General features: G+C 36.5%; 2 protein-coding genes across 3 annotated transcripts in view; one reads left to right on the forward strand and one right to left on the reverse strand.

Moving 5' to 3' along the window:
* Positions 1 to 3,103: 3,103 nt before the first annotated feature.
* Positions 3,104 to 6,253, reverse strand: LOC127456486 (calcium homeostasis modulator protein 6). Its single transcript, XM_051725004.1, has 2 exons — positions 5,693 to 6,253; positions 3,104 to 4,108 (listed from the first exon to the last, which is right to left on the reverse strand). The coding sequence occupies exons 1-2, from the start codon at positions 6,155 to 6,157 to the stop codon at positions 3,977 to 3,979; spliced, it is 597 nt and encodes a 198-aa protein (XP_051580964.1). The 5' UTR covers positions 6,158 to 6,253; the 3' UTR covers positions 3,104 to 3,976.
* An 8,060-nt stretch (positions 6,254 to 14,313) lies between these two features.
* Positions 14,314 to 18,920, forward strand: part of LOC127456482 (neuroplastin-like) — a 41,835-nt gene continuing 37,228 nt past the window's right edge. For both annotated transcript variants that reach the window (XM_051725001.1, XM_051725002.1), the window contains exon 1: positions 14,314 to 14,682. In XM_051725001.1, the coding sequence (XP_051580961.1) occupies positions 14,604 to 14,682 (79 nt within the window). In that variant the 5' untranslated portion in view covers positions 14,314 to 14,603. The remainder of the gene's footprint in view (positions 14,683 to 18,920) is intronic.

Genomic DNA, 18,920 nt, shown 5'->3' on the forward strand with positions numbered 1-18,920 from the left:
AGTAATTAAGAAAAAACAGGTCCATATGAGATACGCAAACAGTTAGGTAAAATAGTATTATGATAATAATTATTATTATTATTAGACCACTAAAAATGATAAACTTTACCTCCGTGTTTGAATTTCATTGTGACAAAGGCTACAGTATTCAATAGAGCATGATACACAACACCGTAAATATTATTTCAATGATTTGTTAACTATATTTTTTTGCCAAATAAACTTAGATTCACTAACGTGTTCAGATAATATAAGAATTTGTGTTTTTATCGAGTAAACTAATGGCACAATGGCAATGCACTGATATAATTTTAAAATAATAATAAAAATAATTCCACTAATTGTTATTTACTATACCTTTTTATACAAATTATTATTTATTTCTTTTATTTTATCATCAAATTTTGTTTAAATGAACTAAAATTTAAGGCAAACACGTTACTTACTTTTTTAAGTTAAACCAAATAATTTCTTACAGTTCAGCACATTACCACAATCACCATGGTCAAAATACATAAAATCCAAATTGTCCCCTTTTTCAGTAAGTAACATGAAATTGCAATGACCTATTGACCACTGAACTTGAAATGTCCCCGTTTTTCATTTCAGAAATCTGGTCACCTTAGTGTGCAACAGAGGAATTCCTGGCCTTGACTCCTTTACACATTTTATTAGCTCTTCATTTGTTCTCAGCTGGTAAAAATACCACCATATATATATATATATATATATATATATATATATATATATATATATATATATATACATAAATCCAACGAGCGCATTTAGCCCAGCGGCCAGCATTGTTTTGGATGTTCGGCAAGTTCCGTTGCAAAATATACGTCATAAAAGCTGTCCAATCAGTTTGTGACCTTATCCTTCTGCCTTTTGTTTTGTAGCTTAGGTTCGGTGTAAAAATGCCAGTGTGAACGCTAAGCGAACCAGGACTAAATGTATCATTTTCTTTTTTGGTGCGGACCAGAACCGAACTACAAGTGTGAACACACCCTAAAAGGTAAACAATAAAGCAGTTTGTGCTTTTCCACCTCCACAATCAGTCTTGTATCATCCATTGCTGAACACAAATGAGGTAAGTTCTGAATCTACCGATGTCACGGTCTGTCACATGCATGTGCTTGCAAGTGAAAGCAAACTCAGCTGTGAGTGGGTATTGCTGAACCCTATGACCTGTTCTATGTTTAATAGTACATAAGACTATTTTTTGTCCCATATTTTCAGGCTCATAAGTTGTAGTTTACTGTAGTTTTAAATGATAAACCATACTTCTGATTAAGATTTGATTACTTTAATTGAGCGCGAGCGGCATTGCAAAAGTAGACTCTGAGCCGAAACCCACACTGCACTGCAGCTCAGGCAATGCTCACACTACTCTCAGACGCACTGCTGATGCTTCTGATGTGAATACTCTAATCCGTTATTATGGACGTCGAAAAAAATACGCTCTGCTCACGTGCCGATCACGCTTGTGATGCGAAACGGGCGTAATGTTGCACTTCAGGCTTGTAAGTCTTCAACAGGTCTTATTTCATTTCGAATTAGATACTTACAACTTGCACAAGAGTATAAGATCAATTCAGTAACTGCTCTTACTGATTTATAAGTGTTTTTGATTCACTTAAAAAGGCAGCTCACAAGAGTCATTTGTTCGGGAAGTGCACTCTCTAAATGACTAATATAGCCTAATATCGACTGCATAACAGTTCAAATTCGAGTGCTTAACTCCAAACATCTAAATGCGGGTTATTGTATAAAAGACATATAAAAGAGAGTTTATAATCAGTCTTTTTAGTTCATTACTTGGAGTCAGCAATTCACACACACCACAAAAAAAAAAAAAGTGCATACACACAATTAAAAGTGTACAGGCAATGCGCACATATTTACGACGTTTATTTTTTATAAATCCTAATGTGTGCTTGGGAAACTGCATACGTACATTTCAATGCCCATTTTGTGCGTTTGCAACGTTTAAACTTCAGGCCCCTGGTATTTTTTTTAAAAATGGATCAGAACCGGTTTTCGAATCCCAAACCCTTCCCACCATTCTCTTTTGAAAATTCTTGAGATTCTCATTATTTGTTGCATTTTTAGGAATTCTGCACAGTAATTTAATAATCAACTCAATTCTCATTCCTTGACAACAGCGCACAAGAGAACTGTGGGTTGCAAAATGTAGATTATGTTCCTTCCCCGGTCGATATATCAATATTGATATTTTGGTGTTAACGTGACACAGAATTCTGATTAATACAGACATATGCCAGCTGTCTTATTCAGATTTCAATGAACTGGAATATGTTCTTAATTGTAATGTGCATATATACAAGGTTAGTGATTATGGATCATGGTTACATTTCTACAGATCATGGCTATCAACAAGTACTAAAGAACATTTTGTTTTATTAGGAAGGTTTGTTCTGGACTTGATCTGATCCATTGAGGATTGTATGGATTGTAAAAAGTAGGTGCTCTAAACCAGAATGGCGCTAGATATGAATGCAAGTTTACTAAAACAGTGTCTAGATTGGTATAGATTGTTTGATATTAACCACATACTGTAACTAATATTAACCATAGCCATACTGTATGATTTATTCCACTATTCTTCTTTCTAGAAAACCATTAGCACATCATTAAAGCAGTTTTGTCCTGCCTGTAATTACTGTGGTGTATTACAATGACCTGACTACAGTCTAATAGAAATGACACTAAACTTGCATATGCTGGTTTTACTGTCTGTAATGACTAAAACCTCTTTAACATTCAACAGCATTAAATCACTGTTTACATCACCTCATGTTTATATCTTTCTTTGCAGCAATTACAGCAGGATAACGGAGCCTTTAAATACAACAAAGGTTTCGAGGACACAATTAAAAAAGTGGATTTCTTTTACATGAGGAAATACTGATAAGTATCTATTTTTATTTTGTACAGTCAACACCACTGACACAAAAAGATAGGTCAACAAACATCTATACTGAGTTGTGTAATATTCAATGCAGAAAAATCTAGTATACAAATTACACACAAATGTAAAAAAAACAAAAAAACAAAAAAACAATCAAGGACAATTCTTCTGGACAGTCCCATCAGAATGATAAAATAATAATAATAATTCAATTTTGATGAAGGTTATTAATGCATGATGGGAGCAGGGTATATATTCACACAGAAGAAAACCAGATTGGGGTTTCAATGACCAATTCTTAATCTGTTATATTTGGCTACATCCTTGCATATGATTGTCAAATCTGGACTAATTTACCATCAATAACTAAATCAGCACAGATTAACTGCACTAAACAAGTATACAGCCTGTTTTAGTTCACACCACCCAGTGATCTTTAACAGTAACTCAAGGCTTTGTTGATCAATTTTGTATTAGGGTTCATCTATTTCTTTTCCAAATCGTCCAAACACACTTTCTTAAATTCCACCCTGTTTTGTTTTCATGCCTGAATTGTCATTGTGTTGATGGACAAGTCTGTGATTATAACACCGTGCTCGCTGTAATTCGTGACTTAATAGTTGCTAAAACTATGCATTATATTGAAGTAACAGTTGTAACAGAGGCACTTATTAAGTGACAATAATGTCAATTAACTGCATTGAGCTTTCAGCTGCTATTTGTGTAAAGCTCCATTTCCATCTGTGCAATTCTGTCTGCACATCAATTAGAGTCACAGCAATGAGGAACCAGTCTAAATATTTTCTGTTGTAAATGACTGCATGTATTATATCCAGAATATTACTTGATACGTGTTGTTTTACAAGTAGTAAAACTATACAGCACTTTACAGTTCACTATAACATGAACCTTGAGATGTAAAGGGTGACCAAAGGTGATTACAAAAAAGGTTGTTTCAAGTGTTTGTTTTTTCAAACAGGAGGAAGAATGGTCTGTTCTCTCGTTGCTTTGTGGTTTGCAGGCAGATGCATGTCCAGGTGTCGGTCAGCTAGAGCTATACAGACTCATCTCCGCTACATTAGTGTCTTGAGCTTCAAGCTCCTGTTGGCAGCTTTCTCTGATCACATACACGACCAGTCCAAAACAGATAAAAATGAGCAGGACAATGCCGATCACCTGTTTACAAGAGAGACAAACATAGATGTCAATAAAAGGGGTTAAAGGAATATTTCATCCAAAAATGAAAATTCTCTCATCATTTACTCACCCTTGTGCCATCCCAGATTTGAATGACCTTTTCCCTTTGCTGAACACAACGAAAATTTTTTAGAAGAATATCTCCACTCTGTGGGTCCATACAATGCAAGTGAATGGTGGCCAGAACTTTGAAAGAGCACATGAAGTCCAGTGGTTTAATCCATATTTTCTGAAGCGATACGATAGGTGTGGGTGAGAAAAAAAAATCTATATTTAAGTCCTTTTTATCCATAAATTCCCCTCTCTGCTCAATAGGTAGCGATATGCACAAAGAATGAAAATGGCCATAAACAAAAGAAGAAAGTGAAAGTGAAGATTTATAGTATAGTAAGAAGACATGGATCCACACTGGAGTCATATGGATTATTTTATGCTGCCTTTATATGCTTTTTGGACCTTCAAAGTTCTCACCACCAGTAACTTTGTATGGACCTACAGAGCTGAGATATTTTTCTAAAAATCTTTGCTTGTGTTCTGCAGAAGAAAGAAAGTCATACACATCTGGGATGGCATGAGGATGAGTAAATGATGAAAGAATTTAAATTTTTGGGTGAACTATTCCTTTAACCTGTGGCTTACTGTAGATGTTTAAGAGTACTACATGGCTAACCTCCTCAGACCTAGCAAAATTATATAACATTTCTAGCAATAGAGCTAGACAATTAAACTAACATAAATCTATAAACTAAATCTAATCGCATAATATCATTATATATTAATATCATAATTTATTAACCACACCCCAAAACATTAAGTATATGGGTGAATCTCGTGAAACCTGTAAATATCATGTTGTCTCATATTCAACCCCAAATTCATAAGAAAGAATTAAATTACATTTTGCTTCAAAAAATTAAGCCAATATTAGGACCATTAAGATTTTTTTGCATTTTGACATTATTTTCATGACAACTGAGCACATCCACCCAATCTTTTTACCCTAAAATAAATGAAAAACCTGACAATTAAATTGTAATGTATCTACAGTATACATCAATGTAGTATTTGTTGCACTGCCTTTAATTTGTGGTTGATTTAAATATAAACTTCAATGTAGTTAAGGGATTTACTAGACTCTAATTCTGCAAAAGTTAATGTATTAATGTAATGCGTATAGGATTTTTGCATTGTAGATGGAGAGTATTTGGGGAAAACGTGCTTATTTGTCATAATGTCACAATACAAAATAAATCCTAAAAAAATATTATTTTCATGCAATATACAGTGTGTGTGTGTGTGTGTGTGTAATATATATATATATATATATATATATATATATCCCGTAAGAATTAAAGACAAATGGCAATTAGTCTCTATAATGCTACAAATGTATCAAAGCAAATGTATCAATGCCTGAAGATTCTACAAATGTATCACTGCCATCTCCAGTGTAACACAGTAAGTTTCCAGGAGGCCTACTGGTGCGTAAAGACGCATGAACACTCACTCTCACGATATGATCACGATCGATTGTTGGATTCATGCTCGATTATTAGATCTCACCTGAGATTCGACGAACAGTCGCTGTGAGCGCAGCATGAGTTCTTGAGGGGTCACGTTCTCCTCTTGCGTGGGTTCGCACCATTTCTGCGGCGCGGCTTTATCCACTATCACGAATCGACCGTGCCAATCTGTCATCGCGCAGGCGAAATACTGACCGTCCAGGAAAAGCAGAATCAACCAGACAACCGCGGGCACGAAACTGGACAGAGACATGGTCCTCCGGCACCAAACATCACACCTGCATCCCTGAATGATCATCATTAACGCGAACGCCATTACCGCGGGGATGATGAAGAACGCGGAGGAAAACAGCCCGTTCCAGGTCGGATTACACGGACACTCAAACTCCAGCTCCACTAACTTCTCCAGTCCCATCAGGATGAACCCAAAGGCCACGTTAGACACGAGAGGACTGTTGCTTAACTCATTTTTCAGTCGTGTAAGCCATTGTTGTCGACTTCCCATACTAACAACACCTGGAACTCTGGAGAGCGGCTGAAATTCCTCCGACACATTTGCAGATGATCACTGATGCGCGATTAATTGACCCTGGGGGCAAGTTTCCCCCCCTCCTCACCTTTTCATTCTATTGGCTTAGAACAAAGGTGGGTGTGTAGTCCGTGACCTCGCTGCTGCATATAATTGGCTCACAGCAGGCGGCAGGTGTGGCTTTGATTTAAATGTTTCTTTCATTGACGTACTCGAGTAAAGTGGAGGGAAAGTTGCTGCCCCGTTATTGGGCACATCAGCACTACTCACCATTCGGTGTCATCACAATAATTCTGAAGCAGTGGTTCTCAACCAGAGGGCTAAGCAAACTTCCACGATGAGAGAAAGGTGCCTTTCGTTGTTCCTTGCAGGGTACTCAGCCTTACAGGCTCCATAGGGTTAGGATTAGGGTAGGGGCGGGGTTAGGGCATCTGCTGCCTCCCAGGAACAAACCCTCTGTACAATGGGCGCAACAAGATGACTTAAAATTACTTATTTTAAAATACTTAATAATATAATAATCATTTAATAAACTAAATTAAAACGCTTAAGATCAAGTAGGCGTACAATAAAAAAAAAAAAAACCTGACACTTATTGAAACTTCTGGACTCACGAAATTAATTGTGATTAATTATTTTAAGCAACTAATATTTCTATTTTTCAAGGCAAGGATTTATTCAGGTTTAGTCAGATTAAACAACATTTTTGACTTAACTAAAACTAGTTCATTTAGATGTTGCCACATGAAGCACCTGAAAGGTTGTTTTTAGATTACCTGAAAAACACTTGACTGAATTTGTTTGTAATAAAAACATTGCAATCTAAAGACATATGCATAAATACTTGAAATGAGTTTTGTAGACAAATGATATCAATTGTGTCTATGTATGAATTAATTTTTCTACATTTTATTTGAATTTTTCTTTAAAATGGATTAAACACTCCTGACATGTTTTAATTGTCCTTGAAAGGTTTTTTATAAAGTATGTATAATTCATATTAATTTTATTTATTTACTACCACAATGTTTTGTTTCATCTTCCTATGAAATGGTACCAGAGGAAGGGGGACAATACTAAACAGCAAACCTATGCACAATAATGACATTTACAAAGTGTACTTTGATAAATAGGCGATGTGTGCTGTGCTGTGCTCTCTGAATGTAATCGTTTGGGGCCATAAAACTGTTCACTTCATTCTATCTTCTCTTAATCCTGAGTGACTGTATTTAAATAAGTGTGTTATACAGCTATAGGTGCCGCTCTGTCAACAACACTTAAATTTATCCTAAGCTGAGCTCACGCTGTGTGGAGGAAATTTAATTTCTTAGAGAAAATCACTTAACTCATTGTTGCCCTGGGTACATATTATGTAGAATTTTCTTGAAAATAACAAAAAAGTACCAACAAATACTGATAGATCTAATGATCTAATTTGAATTTTTAATGGCAACTTGAGTGTGTGTGCAGCTTCAAGAGAGCAAACATACATCTGAGTTGAACTTTATTTGTTTCTTTAATTATTTTTAGATTTACTCATTTTTTTATGTATTCATTTTACTTATTACTTTTCTTGCTCTTGCTATGCATTATTATTTCTGTTTAAACTTATGCTGTGCTGTGCTTGTGCTGAGATAAAGAGCTGTCTCCATTTCAAGGCCTTTAACCTCACAGGATGATGTTGTGAAGCAGTAATTTTCCATTTTCTTTGCTTGGTACAATAACACTGGTTGAATTTGTGCTGATCAGACTAAGTGCATTATTCAAGATTATTCAATAAATTCTGCTCATTTGTACCATCACTTCGTCTCCTGCTTTCTGCTATATTCTTCCGCTGACTGTATGAAGAGTTAACATACAGTAACAAGCTGTTGATGTTGACTGGTTTTCTTTATCAGACAAAACTCTGATATCTGGATATCTTCTGACATAGAAAGAGGTGGGACCACTGATATATATATATATTTATATATATATATAGAACTGGATCACTGATGCAACGTTAAACTGCCAGCAGGAGGTGAAGCCACCGGAAGTGTTCGAGCGGCCATTTTAGTATGCTCAAACTGCCATAGAGTATCAATGACTGACAGGCGAAAACAACACCGTTTCACCATCTCCGACCTGTGGATACAACAGTTGCATTTCGCCCTCTAGTGACAATCATGTTGAATGTTTGATTTGCTTGTTATTCATAATATTCGTTACGAGGAGAAGATATACAGTTGTGCTCAAAAGTTTGCATACCCTGGAAGAAATTGTGAAATTTTGGCATTGATTTTGAAAATATGACTGATCATGCAAAAAAAAAACAACTTTCTTTTAAGGATAGTGATCATATGAAGCCATTTATTATCACATAGTTGTTTGGCTCCTTTTTAAATCATAATGATAACTGAAATCACCCAAATGGCCCTGATCAAAAGTTTACATACCCTTGAATGTTTGGCCTGGTTACAGACACACAAGGTGACACACACAGGTTTAAATGGCAATTAAAGGTTAATTTCCCACACCTGTGGCTTTTTAAATTGCAGTTAGTGTCTGTGTATAAATAGTCAATGAGTTTGTTAGCTCTCATGTGGATGCACTGAGCAGGCTAGATACTGAGCCATGGGGAGCAGAAAAGAACTGTCAAAAGACCTGCGTAACAAGGTAATTGAACTTTATAAAGATGGAAAAGGATATAAAAAGATATCCAAAGCCTTGAAAATGCCAGTCAGTACTGTTCAATCACTTATAAAAAGGTGGAAAATTGAGGGATCTCTTGATACCAAGCCAAGGTCAGTTAGACCAAGAAAGATTTCAGCCACAACTACCAGAAGAATTGTTCGGGATACAAAGAAAAACCCACAGGTAACCTCAGGAGAAATACAGGCTGCTCTGGAAAAAGACGGTGTGGTTGTTTCAAGGAGCACAATACGACGATACTTGAACAAAAATTAGCTGCATGGTCGAGTTGCCAGAAGGAAGCCTTTACTGCACCAATGCCACAAAAAAGCCAGGTTACAATATGCCCGACAACACCTTGACATGCCTCACAGCTTCTGGCACACTGTAATTTGGAGTGACGAGACTAAAATAGAGCTTTATGGACACAACCATAAGCGCTATGTTTGGAGAGGGGTCAACAAGGCCTATAGTGAAAAGAATACCATCCCCACTGTGAAGCATGGTGGTGGCTCACTGATGTTTTGTGGGTGTGTGAGCTCTAGAGTCACGGGGAATCTTGTGAAAATTGATGGCAAGATGAATGCAGCATGTTATCAGAAAATACTGGCAGACAATTTGCATTCTTCTACACGAAAGCTGCGCATGGGATGCTCTTGGATTTTCCAGCACGACAATGACCCTAAGCACAAGCTGACCCTAGAGTGGTTACAGCAGAAAAAGGTGAAGGTTCTGGAGTGGCCATCACAGTCTCCTGACCTTAATATCATCGAGCCACTCTGGGGAGATCTCAAAGGTGTGGTACATGCAAGACGACCAAAGACTTTGCATGACCTGGAGGCAATTTGCCAAGACGAATGGGCAGCTATACCACCTGCAAGAATTTGGGGCCTCATAGACAACTATTACAAAAGATTACACGCTGTCATTGATGCTAAAGGGGGCAATACACAGTATTAAGAACTAAGGGTATGCAGACTTTTGAACAGGGGTCATTTCATTTTTTTCTTTGTTGCCATGTTTTGTTTTATGATTGTGCCATTCTATTATAACCTACAGTTGAATATGAATCCCATAAGAAATAAAAGAAATGTGTTTTGCCTGCTAATTCATGTTTTTTTAAAAATGGTACATATATTACCAATTCTCCAAGGGTATGCAAACTTTTGAGCACAACTGTATACGGATCGCAATGTCAGCGCATTCACCTGCTATCAGTTCAGTATATCAGTGCAGCACAACAATCACCAAAGGAAGCAGCAATACTATCCACAAATTTTAATGTAAGTAGGAAAAGCTGTAATATCTTCTTGTTTAGGGTGACAATACGTCCTTACTCCCGAAAGGGACTTTAAAAAAGTAATACCGGGATTTCTAAATCGCCTTAAATGCCCAGGATTTGCTTGTTTTCACATTGAAGTGCTCTCTGTATTCAGCTGAATTCATTGTCCTCCAGTCGAACTCGTATCACTTTAAGTTTAACCAACTTCACTTTGCGTGTCTCCCTCAATCTCAGCAACCGCTGCCTGTGTGACAGAGGAAGAGAGAGAGAGAGTGCTCGCTCTTATTCAAGTGACTGCGAGAACAAGGCACTTTTTGATAAAACAAGTAACTCTGAACAAACAATTCGATGATCACAATAAATAAGTCTGAAAATGTCTGTTTGTATCTTACCTCAGTTTCAGTGAACTAGTTTACATTCAGCTGATCTGTTTGCTGATGAAGTTTGTTTGAGATGGATACGCTCGGGCTTTCAAGAAACAGGAAAAATTCCTGACTTTAAATAAATAAATAATTGCATGTGTGGGACGTTTACGTTGTAGGGATGTACATGCAGATTTCAGTTATAAAACTGGTGATATAATGACTAATGTTTACTCGCTGAAATGGGATAATTTCCTTTTAAGTCAATAGGGACAATGGAATGTTTGGGTATAGCAATATGGCGGCGCAGTGACATCATGAGCAATCCATATATATATATATATATATATATATATATATATATATATATATATATATATATATATATATATATATATATATATATATCAGTGGGTGGGACGTGGGCAGTGGTGTAAAGTACAACAAATACTTTGTGCTAGGATTTTTCAGGATTGGACCCTAAGTATCAAGTCAGGTCTGCAGTCGCTGTCTCGATCCGGATCCTTGAGGGGAGAAATGAGTGACACAGAGCATGCATCAAAGATTTCTAGTACTGTATTGTTAAGCACAGCATTATATATCCTTGCAGAAACGGGAAAGACAGTACACTTAATTGCATTATCCAATGAGATTAAGCATTACCTTATTTGGAGATGGCATACATAAAGATTCTGCATTAATTATGTAAATTAAACAAAATATTTGAGAACAGAGGAGTGGTGTTTAACATTTAGCTTGAGACACTCAGAGAAGAAGAAACAGGAAACCCTTCCCACATGATTTCCATCAATGACACACAGACACACTATGAAAACAGTGCTAGCTGTTAAATGTCAGCTTGAACGTATGTCAACTGGGAGGTGTTGTTCCTTATTCCTTCATTTAGATCTTTTTTCAAAATGTTTACTTTCTTCAGTATTTAAATTTGTTGCAACTTTTACTTTGCTAATTTTTCTAGCCAAACAAATACTTTTTACTCTGATACACGCCTTCTCATTACTTGTTACATGGATTAAAAAAAGTTTGTTTCATTATTTGCAATAAGAGAAAAGAGAACAGAGCGCAGTGTGTTTAATGCTGCCTTCATGTGCTATCGGAATTGTCGTAAATACGAGTTTCCCACTTGGAAGTTGCACATGAATGACACCTCAAGTCCTAATTATGACTAAATATAATTTTGATACCAGAGTTTCTGAGATGGGAGGAGTCCTAAACTTTCAACATGGCGGAGAGTACAGTTTCTGAAGTGAATGACAGGTTTTGTTATTTTTTCTAAATACAATTTCCAATTGTTGGCGCTTGCCGTTTTGGTAATATTTATTTATGTATGTCAGCAACCATTCTATGCATGTTGTACATTTTTACACAGTGAAAATAGCTTGTATTTGACCAAAATTCCGTTATCGTCGAGCTCACTGAGTGACGTGTATTATGGTGTCAAAATAAAAGTTCCTCAAGAAATATGTATGAATGAACCCGGCGTCCTCCATGAGGCCTGTTCTTTCCGACAACAAAGCACGTGAGCATGGCATACTCATAATTACCACTTCAGAAGTGGTTAGTAGTTTAATTACTATAGCACATGAAGGCAGCATAATTGACAGCACGAGCACAGACAGTCAGCGCATGCACTCATGCAGTCTGTCAGACCAGCGAGGCCCGCTGAACTAAACGCGCTTTCATACGCACATATAAGATGCAATTGGCTGTGTACAAACCTGACGGTCTAAATGTATTCATCACTGTATATAATGATGTAATGCCACAGAATACGATGAACACAGAAATCATGGAGGACTCTTCTAAGATGCTGTGGACTAATTACAGTAGGTTTTTTATTTTTTTATTTTTTTACCACATGGTTTTGCTGTCGCGTGCTTTTGGTTCTTTCTAAAGGACTGGGACTCAATTTGGTACTTGCGTGCCGTTTGTCCGCTGCTTTGAAACTCTCACATGTGTGTGTATGTCTGCGTGTGATCTAAAGAGCGCTCATGTAGAGTTGCCACCCATCCATGGTTTCCCGGGATATTCCCGGGTTTTTGCCGTCTGTCCTGGAAAAATATAATTCCATTCGCAAAATTTCCGGAATTTGATATTTTTCTTGACGCTTTCATCCATATGAGCACTTGTTTATGTGCACTCTATTCAAGAAGACGACACTGATCAAACGTGCTTTCCTGAACAGCTCTTTCATATGAATCTAGAAAGTCCGAATCATTTTAGTGAATCGGTTCGTTTGGATGATTCATTTATATGAAGCTCTCCTAAACTGTCCTCTCCCTCTTACGTCAAGCATTAGGGAGTTCGATTCATTTAAGTGTCATGCAAAATACTCTACTCATTATTTCACTTCTTATTTGTTGCTGAATATTTAGTTAAATGCTGCTGTTCACCACTGTTTTCAATTAATTTATTTACATGAATGTGTTTACATTTATTTACACGGGTGTACCTGTTAATGCTGTTTAATACTGATAATTATATATATCTTTTTATAAAGATAGTACTGCAGTGTTGTTAGGCCCTATTGTTAATGGCTTGTAGTGTAGTAACTTTTTTAAAAAGGTAGCTTGAACTCAAAATTGCTCAGGGAGAGAATAAGTAAATATGTTGAATTTATACATAATACAATTATTGATATTATTGTTTGAATTATTATATTCTGTTCATTTCCATGAACTATAGCTTATTTTCTGAATACAATGCACAGTCCTTATCCACCTGTGACTAAGCTTTACTTATTGTATACAAAACTATTTTTTAAAAATGTATTTATGTGTAAAGGGACAGTACAATAACATAATTTCAGCAAAAAATAAAATAAAAAGATGCATTGTACTTAGAGATTAAAGCACATGTAATTTGCATCTCAGGTCCCTATATAGGTTTTTTTCTCTAGAAAAAAATAAAATACAAATAAACTAACTAAAAACTAAAAAAATTTTTAACTATAAATGTTAATATTTATTGTATCAAATATTAACTATATAAGACAGAATTGTATGGCTTTAGAAATAACAACATGAAGGGGGCGCATTTTATAAGATGAATGGATTTGAATTTGTAGTACTTTTACTTTTTGATACTTAAGTATTTTTAAAACCAGGTACTTTTTACTTAAGTAATACATTTGTGTGGTATTTGTACTTTTACTTAAGTATGGGAATTGAGTACTTTTTCCACCACTGGATGTGGGAGACTGGATCTAACATTCCTGGCATTGTCAGTCAGGGTGGGAAATCCTTTAGGTCTTACACTCATCGAGCCACTGCAATAAGGCAGTGTGAGTTGGTTGTTTGTCATCTCCATTTAAATAATCAAATGCCATATCTAACTTAAATATATTGGCTGCTAACCATCCGTCAGTTCATAGTATTTCTACAGCCATGGAGTGATTCTGAGGTTGAGTTAAATGAATAATGGTGATTTATTCAATCATTCAGTCAGATAAGAGAATGATTTAAGATTAGTAAAAGCAGTGGCAGTAATAGGTGAGAAATAGTTGCCTATGAAGGAACTTTAAAGATCAACCTAGTGGCATTAGAAAAGCATGGACAAAAATCCAAATAATTAATAAAGAGATAATAAGATGATAGGTTTGGAATTTAAAGCTCTGCTTGAAGGCTACAATGTGCTATAGTGAGCAACTATAGTGCTTAGTTTTAAACCTGTTTATTGTTTAAAATATTTTGTATTTTGTAATATGATAACCCGTTCTGCGTGGCCGCTGCGCAGAACTGACGCGCTTCAGTCGCCCGCGGGCGGGAGCGCGCACTGACAGCTGATGATGCGCTTGAATGAGCCGTGGGGTGCGCGCACTGACAGCTGAAGGTTCTCCGCGATGACGGACACTCCGATGGCCCAGCAGCAGCAGCATCATCATCGGCATCCGAAGCATCCGCAACCCTGAGCGCTTAGCATCAGCATCAGCACCCCCCATCCATCCTCCATGCTCCAGCACAGACGCGCAGAGCAAGCAGCGCCTGTCGGGTTTCTCTCTCTCCGTCCGCTGTCTTCCGCCATCCTGCGCGAGTGAAGCTGTTCTCTCTCCAGCATCCGATCGCCGTGTCCCGTCTCATCTTCCAGGATGTTCTCCGTCACACGGATGCTGTCGATGGTCCTCATCCTGGGAAACGTAATGCTCCAATTTGTGTCATCTCAAAACGGTAAGCAACACGGGACTCTCGCGTCCGGGATCTATGTGTAATCTGCTTTAGGAACGCGCAGGTTAGAGGTCGATGCCATTTTTATGATTATACAGAGACAAAATGTTTATTTTGGTTGCATATAGCAGTGGAAATTCCATGCAATAAGCGTCTACATGCATACAGTCGAGTGATGTGGGAAATAGTTTATTTTATATAACAATGATTTAATATATAATATATATATATATATATTTACATAAGGAAATATTTTAATATTCTAATCTTAGGGAGGCATTATTTTAAAGTGCAAGGATGATTATAAGAGTGTTTTCCTTATGTTCATATTCTCTTGAGTAATATGTGTTGTTTACACTCATCGCGGGATTTCACCCTTCAAACTGACATTCACAGCCTTAGCACCAATGATGAGATGTGATTTCACGACTCAATTTATTTGAAAAATAATAATCATGTTAGTTATACTAGGAACACTCTAATGCCCTAATGTTGCTAGCTATTAATATTTAACCCAATAATCAATGTTTTTATAGTGAATTAATATGCACTAGGACACAAAATATAAAATAACAGCTACATGTGCAATTGCCTTTGCTGTAGTTGAGAGCTGGTTTAAAAATAAGCAGAAATGGAATTGCAAAGGCTTTGCAAGTGGTGAATAATGAGCACACTGCTTGGTGTGTGTCCCTGAAGGCATGTCTCTGACTTTACATTCTGGAGTGTCACAGCTGTGACCAGGAGAGGGCAGATACATCACCTGCAGATAAACAAGGCCAGGGGTATTCCCTCTCTAACTGCCAAAGAAAAATGAGAGAGTTATCAGTCACATATGTCCAAAAGGCTGTTTTTGTGTACGCCATCACTTTGTTTCGAGCATCAGCCAAATGCATTTATTTTTTTTTGGTGGCATATAACACAGGAAATCCCATGCAATAAGTGTCTGCATGCATAGTCGAGTCATGTGGGAATTAATTTATTATATACTGTATAATACACTATCTAGGATCTCCCATCTGCGACTGTACTGACCATTCTAGATTAAAGGAATATTCCGTGTTTAATACAAGTTAAGCTCAATCAAAGCATTTGTGACAATGTTGATTACCACAAAAATGAATTTGACTCGTATCTCCTTTTAAAAAAAAAAAAGCAAAAATCAAAGTTACAGTGAGGAACTCACAGTGGAAGTGAATGGGGCCAATTTTTGGAGGGTTTAAAGGCAGAAATGTGAAGCTTATTATTTTATAAAAGCACTTGTTAAAAGTCATGTATTATTTGAGTTGTAAAATTGGCTATAACTTTACACAGAAAAGGTTAGTAAGCGATTTTAGCACACTAAAATCTTGTTAACATGCATATTATTTATGCCTTGTGAGTATTTTAAAGTTTCAAGATTCACTTCCATTGTTAGTGCCTCACTGTCACCCAGATTTGTGCTTTTTTTTTTTTTTTTTTTTTTTTTAAGAAAAGGTTGGGCAAGTCAAAATTAATTTTTGTGGTAATCAATATTATGCCACAAATGCTGTCGATTGAGCTTACCTTGTGTTGAACCTGAAATATTCCTTTAACATTTTTTTTTTTTACACCTGGAAATATTTGAATATTCTAGTCTTAGGGAGGCATTATTTTATAGTGTAAGGATGACTAAAGTAGTGTTTTCCTTATGTTAATATTCTCCTGAGTAATATGTGTGTGTCCTTGAAGGCATGTCTCTGAATTTATATTCTAGAGTGTGACCAGCTAGGGCAGGCCAGGTACGTTACCTGCAGATAAACAAGGCCAGGGGTATTCCCTATCTAACAACTGAAAAAAGAGAAATAAGTGAGAGTTATAAGTCACTTTTATGTCTAAAATGTTTTTGTGTACCACGTAACTTTATTGTGCGCATCAACCAAATGTAAACCTCAAACTTAGCAGAAGGTCATTATGGCAGCATGTCTCACAGTTCAGAATGTTTAGTCAATTTACCTAAAATGCTTTTCATATTGTTGTAATATGTGTTTTTATTAAAATAAATTATTTAATGAATCAATCTCAATAATTTGGTTACACCAATGAAAGTAATCTTTAAGGGTCAGGTGCTGTTAAAATACTTTCTCCTATCCATTTTTAAAATGCAGAGTCCAACTTTAAGTAAGCCATTTGGTAGTTTGACTTTCTGAAGAGTATCAACACTTTCAAAACATTGCTCTTTTGTAGCATAATATACTAGACCGACAAAGCAACATTGACACAAGCATGAGTGTGTCAATCAGCCAGATCTGTTTGTTAGGGTGGGTGAAAACTCCACACACAGATGTCTTATTACGAGAGAATATAATTATGGTTCACATTATCGTGCCTCAGGCAGGGAATTCAAGTGAAAATTGTGTCTTTTCATAGCTCAATCCATGGCATGAGTTTGGGATGGGACTGTTCTTGGCAGACAGGGGAGTGTTCTGGAAACCTGTTTGAACACAGTCATATTTGTGCAGTTCTGTTTTGTGCACCTTGTGGTGTAAAAATCAGGGCATGTTTTTGACATCTGGGACCCCAAGCTGACTGGATGCCCACTGGATGTCCATGGTGGTGAAAACCGCTACTGGTAGAAATGACACCGTTTTGGGTAGCTACAGGCTAAATATTCACTTTTTTTTATTTTTATTTATTTATTTATTTATTTTTTTTCAGTGCTCTGTAAAGAAGAACCTTTTTATTTTAGTAAAAAGTATATAATGGATATAAACTTCCTGTGTGAATGCATTAGTGCCAGATACAGACATTGGCTATGTTTGGAATAGCTTACTAACATACTACTCTTAATATTACTGCAATATATAGTATGTAGGCTATAATGTGCAGAGTATACAAAATTTCTGAATGCATAGAATGCTAGGATGACCTACTACATTTGCCAAAGTGTGCAACTGTGTGGAATAATGTATCCCTCAATGCAGTGCACTTAACTTGATCTTCCCTTTCTTCTTTGAGAAATGAACCAGAAATAATATTAGCTAAAAATTTTAACAGATCTTTTCCCATTATTTGATCGGACGGCCAAAAGTTAAGACATCTTTACAGAAAATTGAATTAAAAATGTGAAAACCATTTTCATTTCCAAGATGATAACTTGACATCACTCACATTGAACATAATTAGGTCATGTGACAACAATGTACTACTTCCTGAAATGTTAAGTGTGGAATAATGTCTACTGTTTCACTATTTCAAAAAATGTAGGCAGTCAGTATACAGCACATTATTTAGTTAGTAGTAAGCTATTATTCCACGCCGAACAAAGCCATTCTTTCGCAAGTTCCTTGATGTAGTATGGTATGGAGTGTGTGTATGTAAAGGTCTGCTTTGATTGTCCAGACATAAGGTCAGTGGCTCTCCTGGATAATCCAGCTATTGTTTGGTAAAGCCAAACTGTACACATTCCAGACTCACTGTATGCACCATGGAGCACAACTGTCTGCTTTCTGGAATCTAAACTCCACTTTGATCCATAAACTTATTATTAAAAAAAAGTTGGTCAGAATTGATCTAACTGAAAGCAATAATTCTGGTCATACAACTGAAAGCATACATTCTGGTCCCTCAAGTGAAATTTGTCTTGGACTCATGGTGCGTACACATACACAATGACTTGTCGTTCCCCTTCTAATCATAAATAAAAACAATAAATAACAGTAATATCACTTAAACCATTTCACAATATACAGTTGATGTCTGAAGTTTACATACACCTTAGCCAAATACATATAAACTCAGTTTTTCACAATTCCTGACATATAATCGTAGAAAACATTCCCTGTCTTAGGTCAGTTAGGATCACTACTTTATTTTAAGAATGTGAAATGTCAGAATAATAGTAGAGAGAATGATTTATTTCAGCTTTTATTTCTTTCATCACATTCCCAGTGAGTCAGAAGTTTACATACAATTTGTTAGTATTTGGTAGCATTGCCTTTAAATTGTTTAACTTGGGTCAAACATTTTGGGTAGCCATCCACAAGCTTCTCACAATAAGTTGCTGGAATTTTGGCCCATTCCTCCAGACAGAACTGGTGTAACTGAGTCAGGTTTGTAGGCCTCCTTGCTCGCACACGCTTTTTCAGTTCTGTCCACACATTTTCTATCAGATTGAGGTCAGGGCTTTGTGATGGCCACTCCAATACCTTGACTTTGTTGTCCTTAAGCCATTTTGCCACAACTTTGGAGGTATGCTTGGGGTCAGTGTCCATTTGGAAGACCCA

This window comes from Myxocyprinus asiaticus, chromosome 18 (genome assembly GCF_019703515.2).
Source record: "Myxocyprinus asiaticus isolate MX2 ecotype Aquarium Trade chromosome 18, UBuf_Myxa_2, whole genome shotgun sequence".
In the NCBI taxonomy this organism is placed as follows: domain Eukaryota; kingdom Metazoa; phylum Chordata; class Actinopteri; order Cypriniformes; family Catostomidae; genus Myxocyprinus; species Myxocyprinus asiaticus.

Bases quoted from the DNA above. Each gene is read 5' to 3' on its own strand.
- LOC127456486 (XM_051725004.1), bottom strand. From the start codon at position 6,157: ATGGGAAGTCGACAACAATGGCTTACACGACTGAAAAATGAGTTAAGC. The intron at 4,109-5,692 runs GTGAGATCTAAT...TCTTGTAAACAG, and splicing joins GACTGTTCGTCGAATCTCAG to GTGATCGGCATTGTCCTGCT.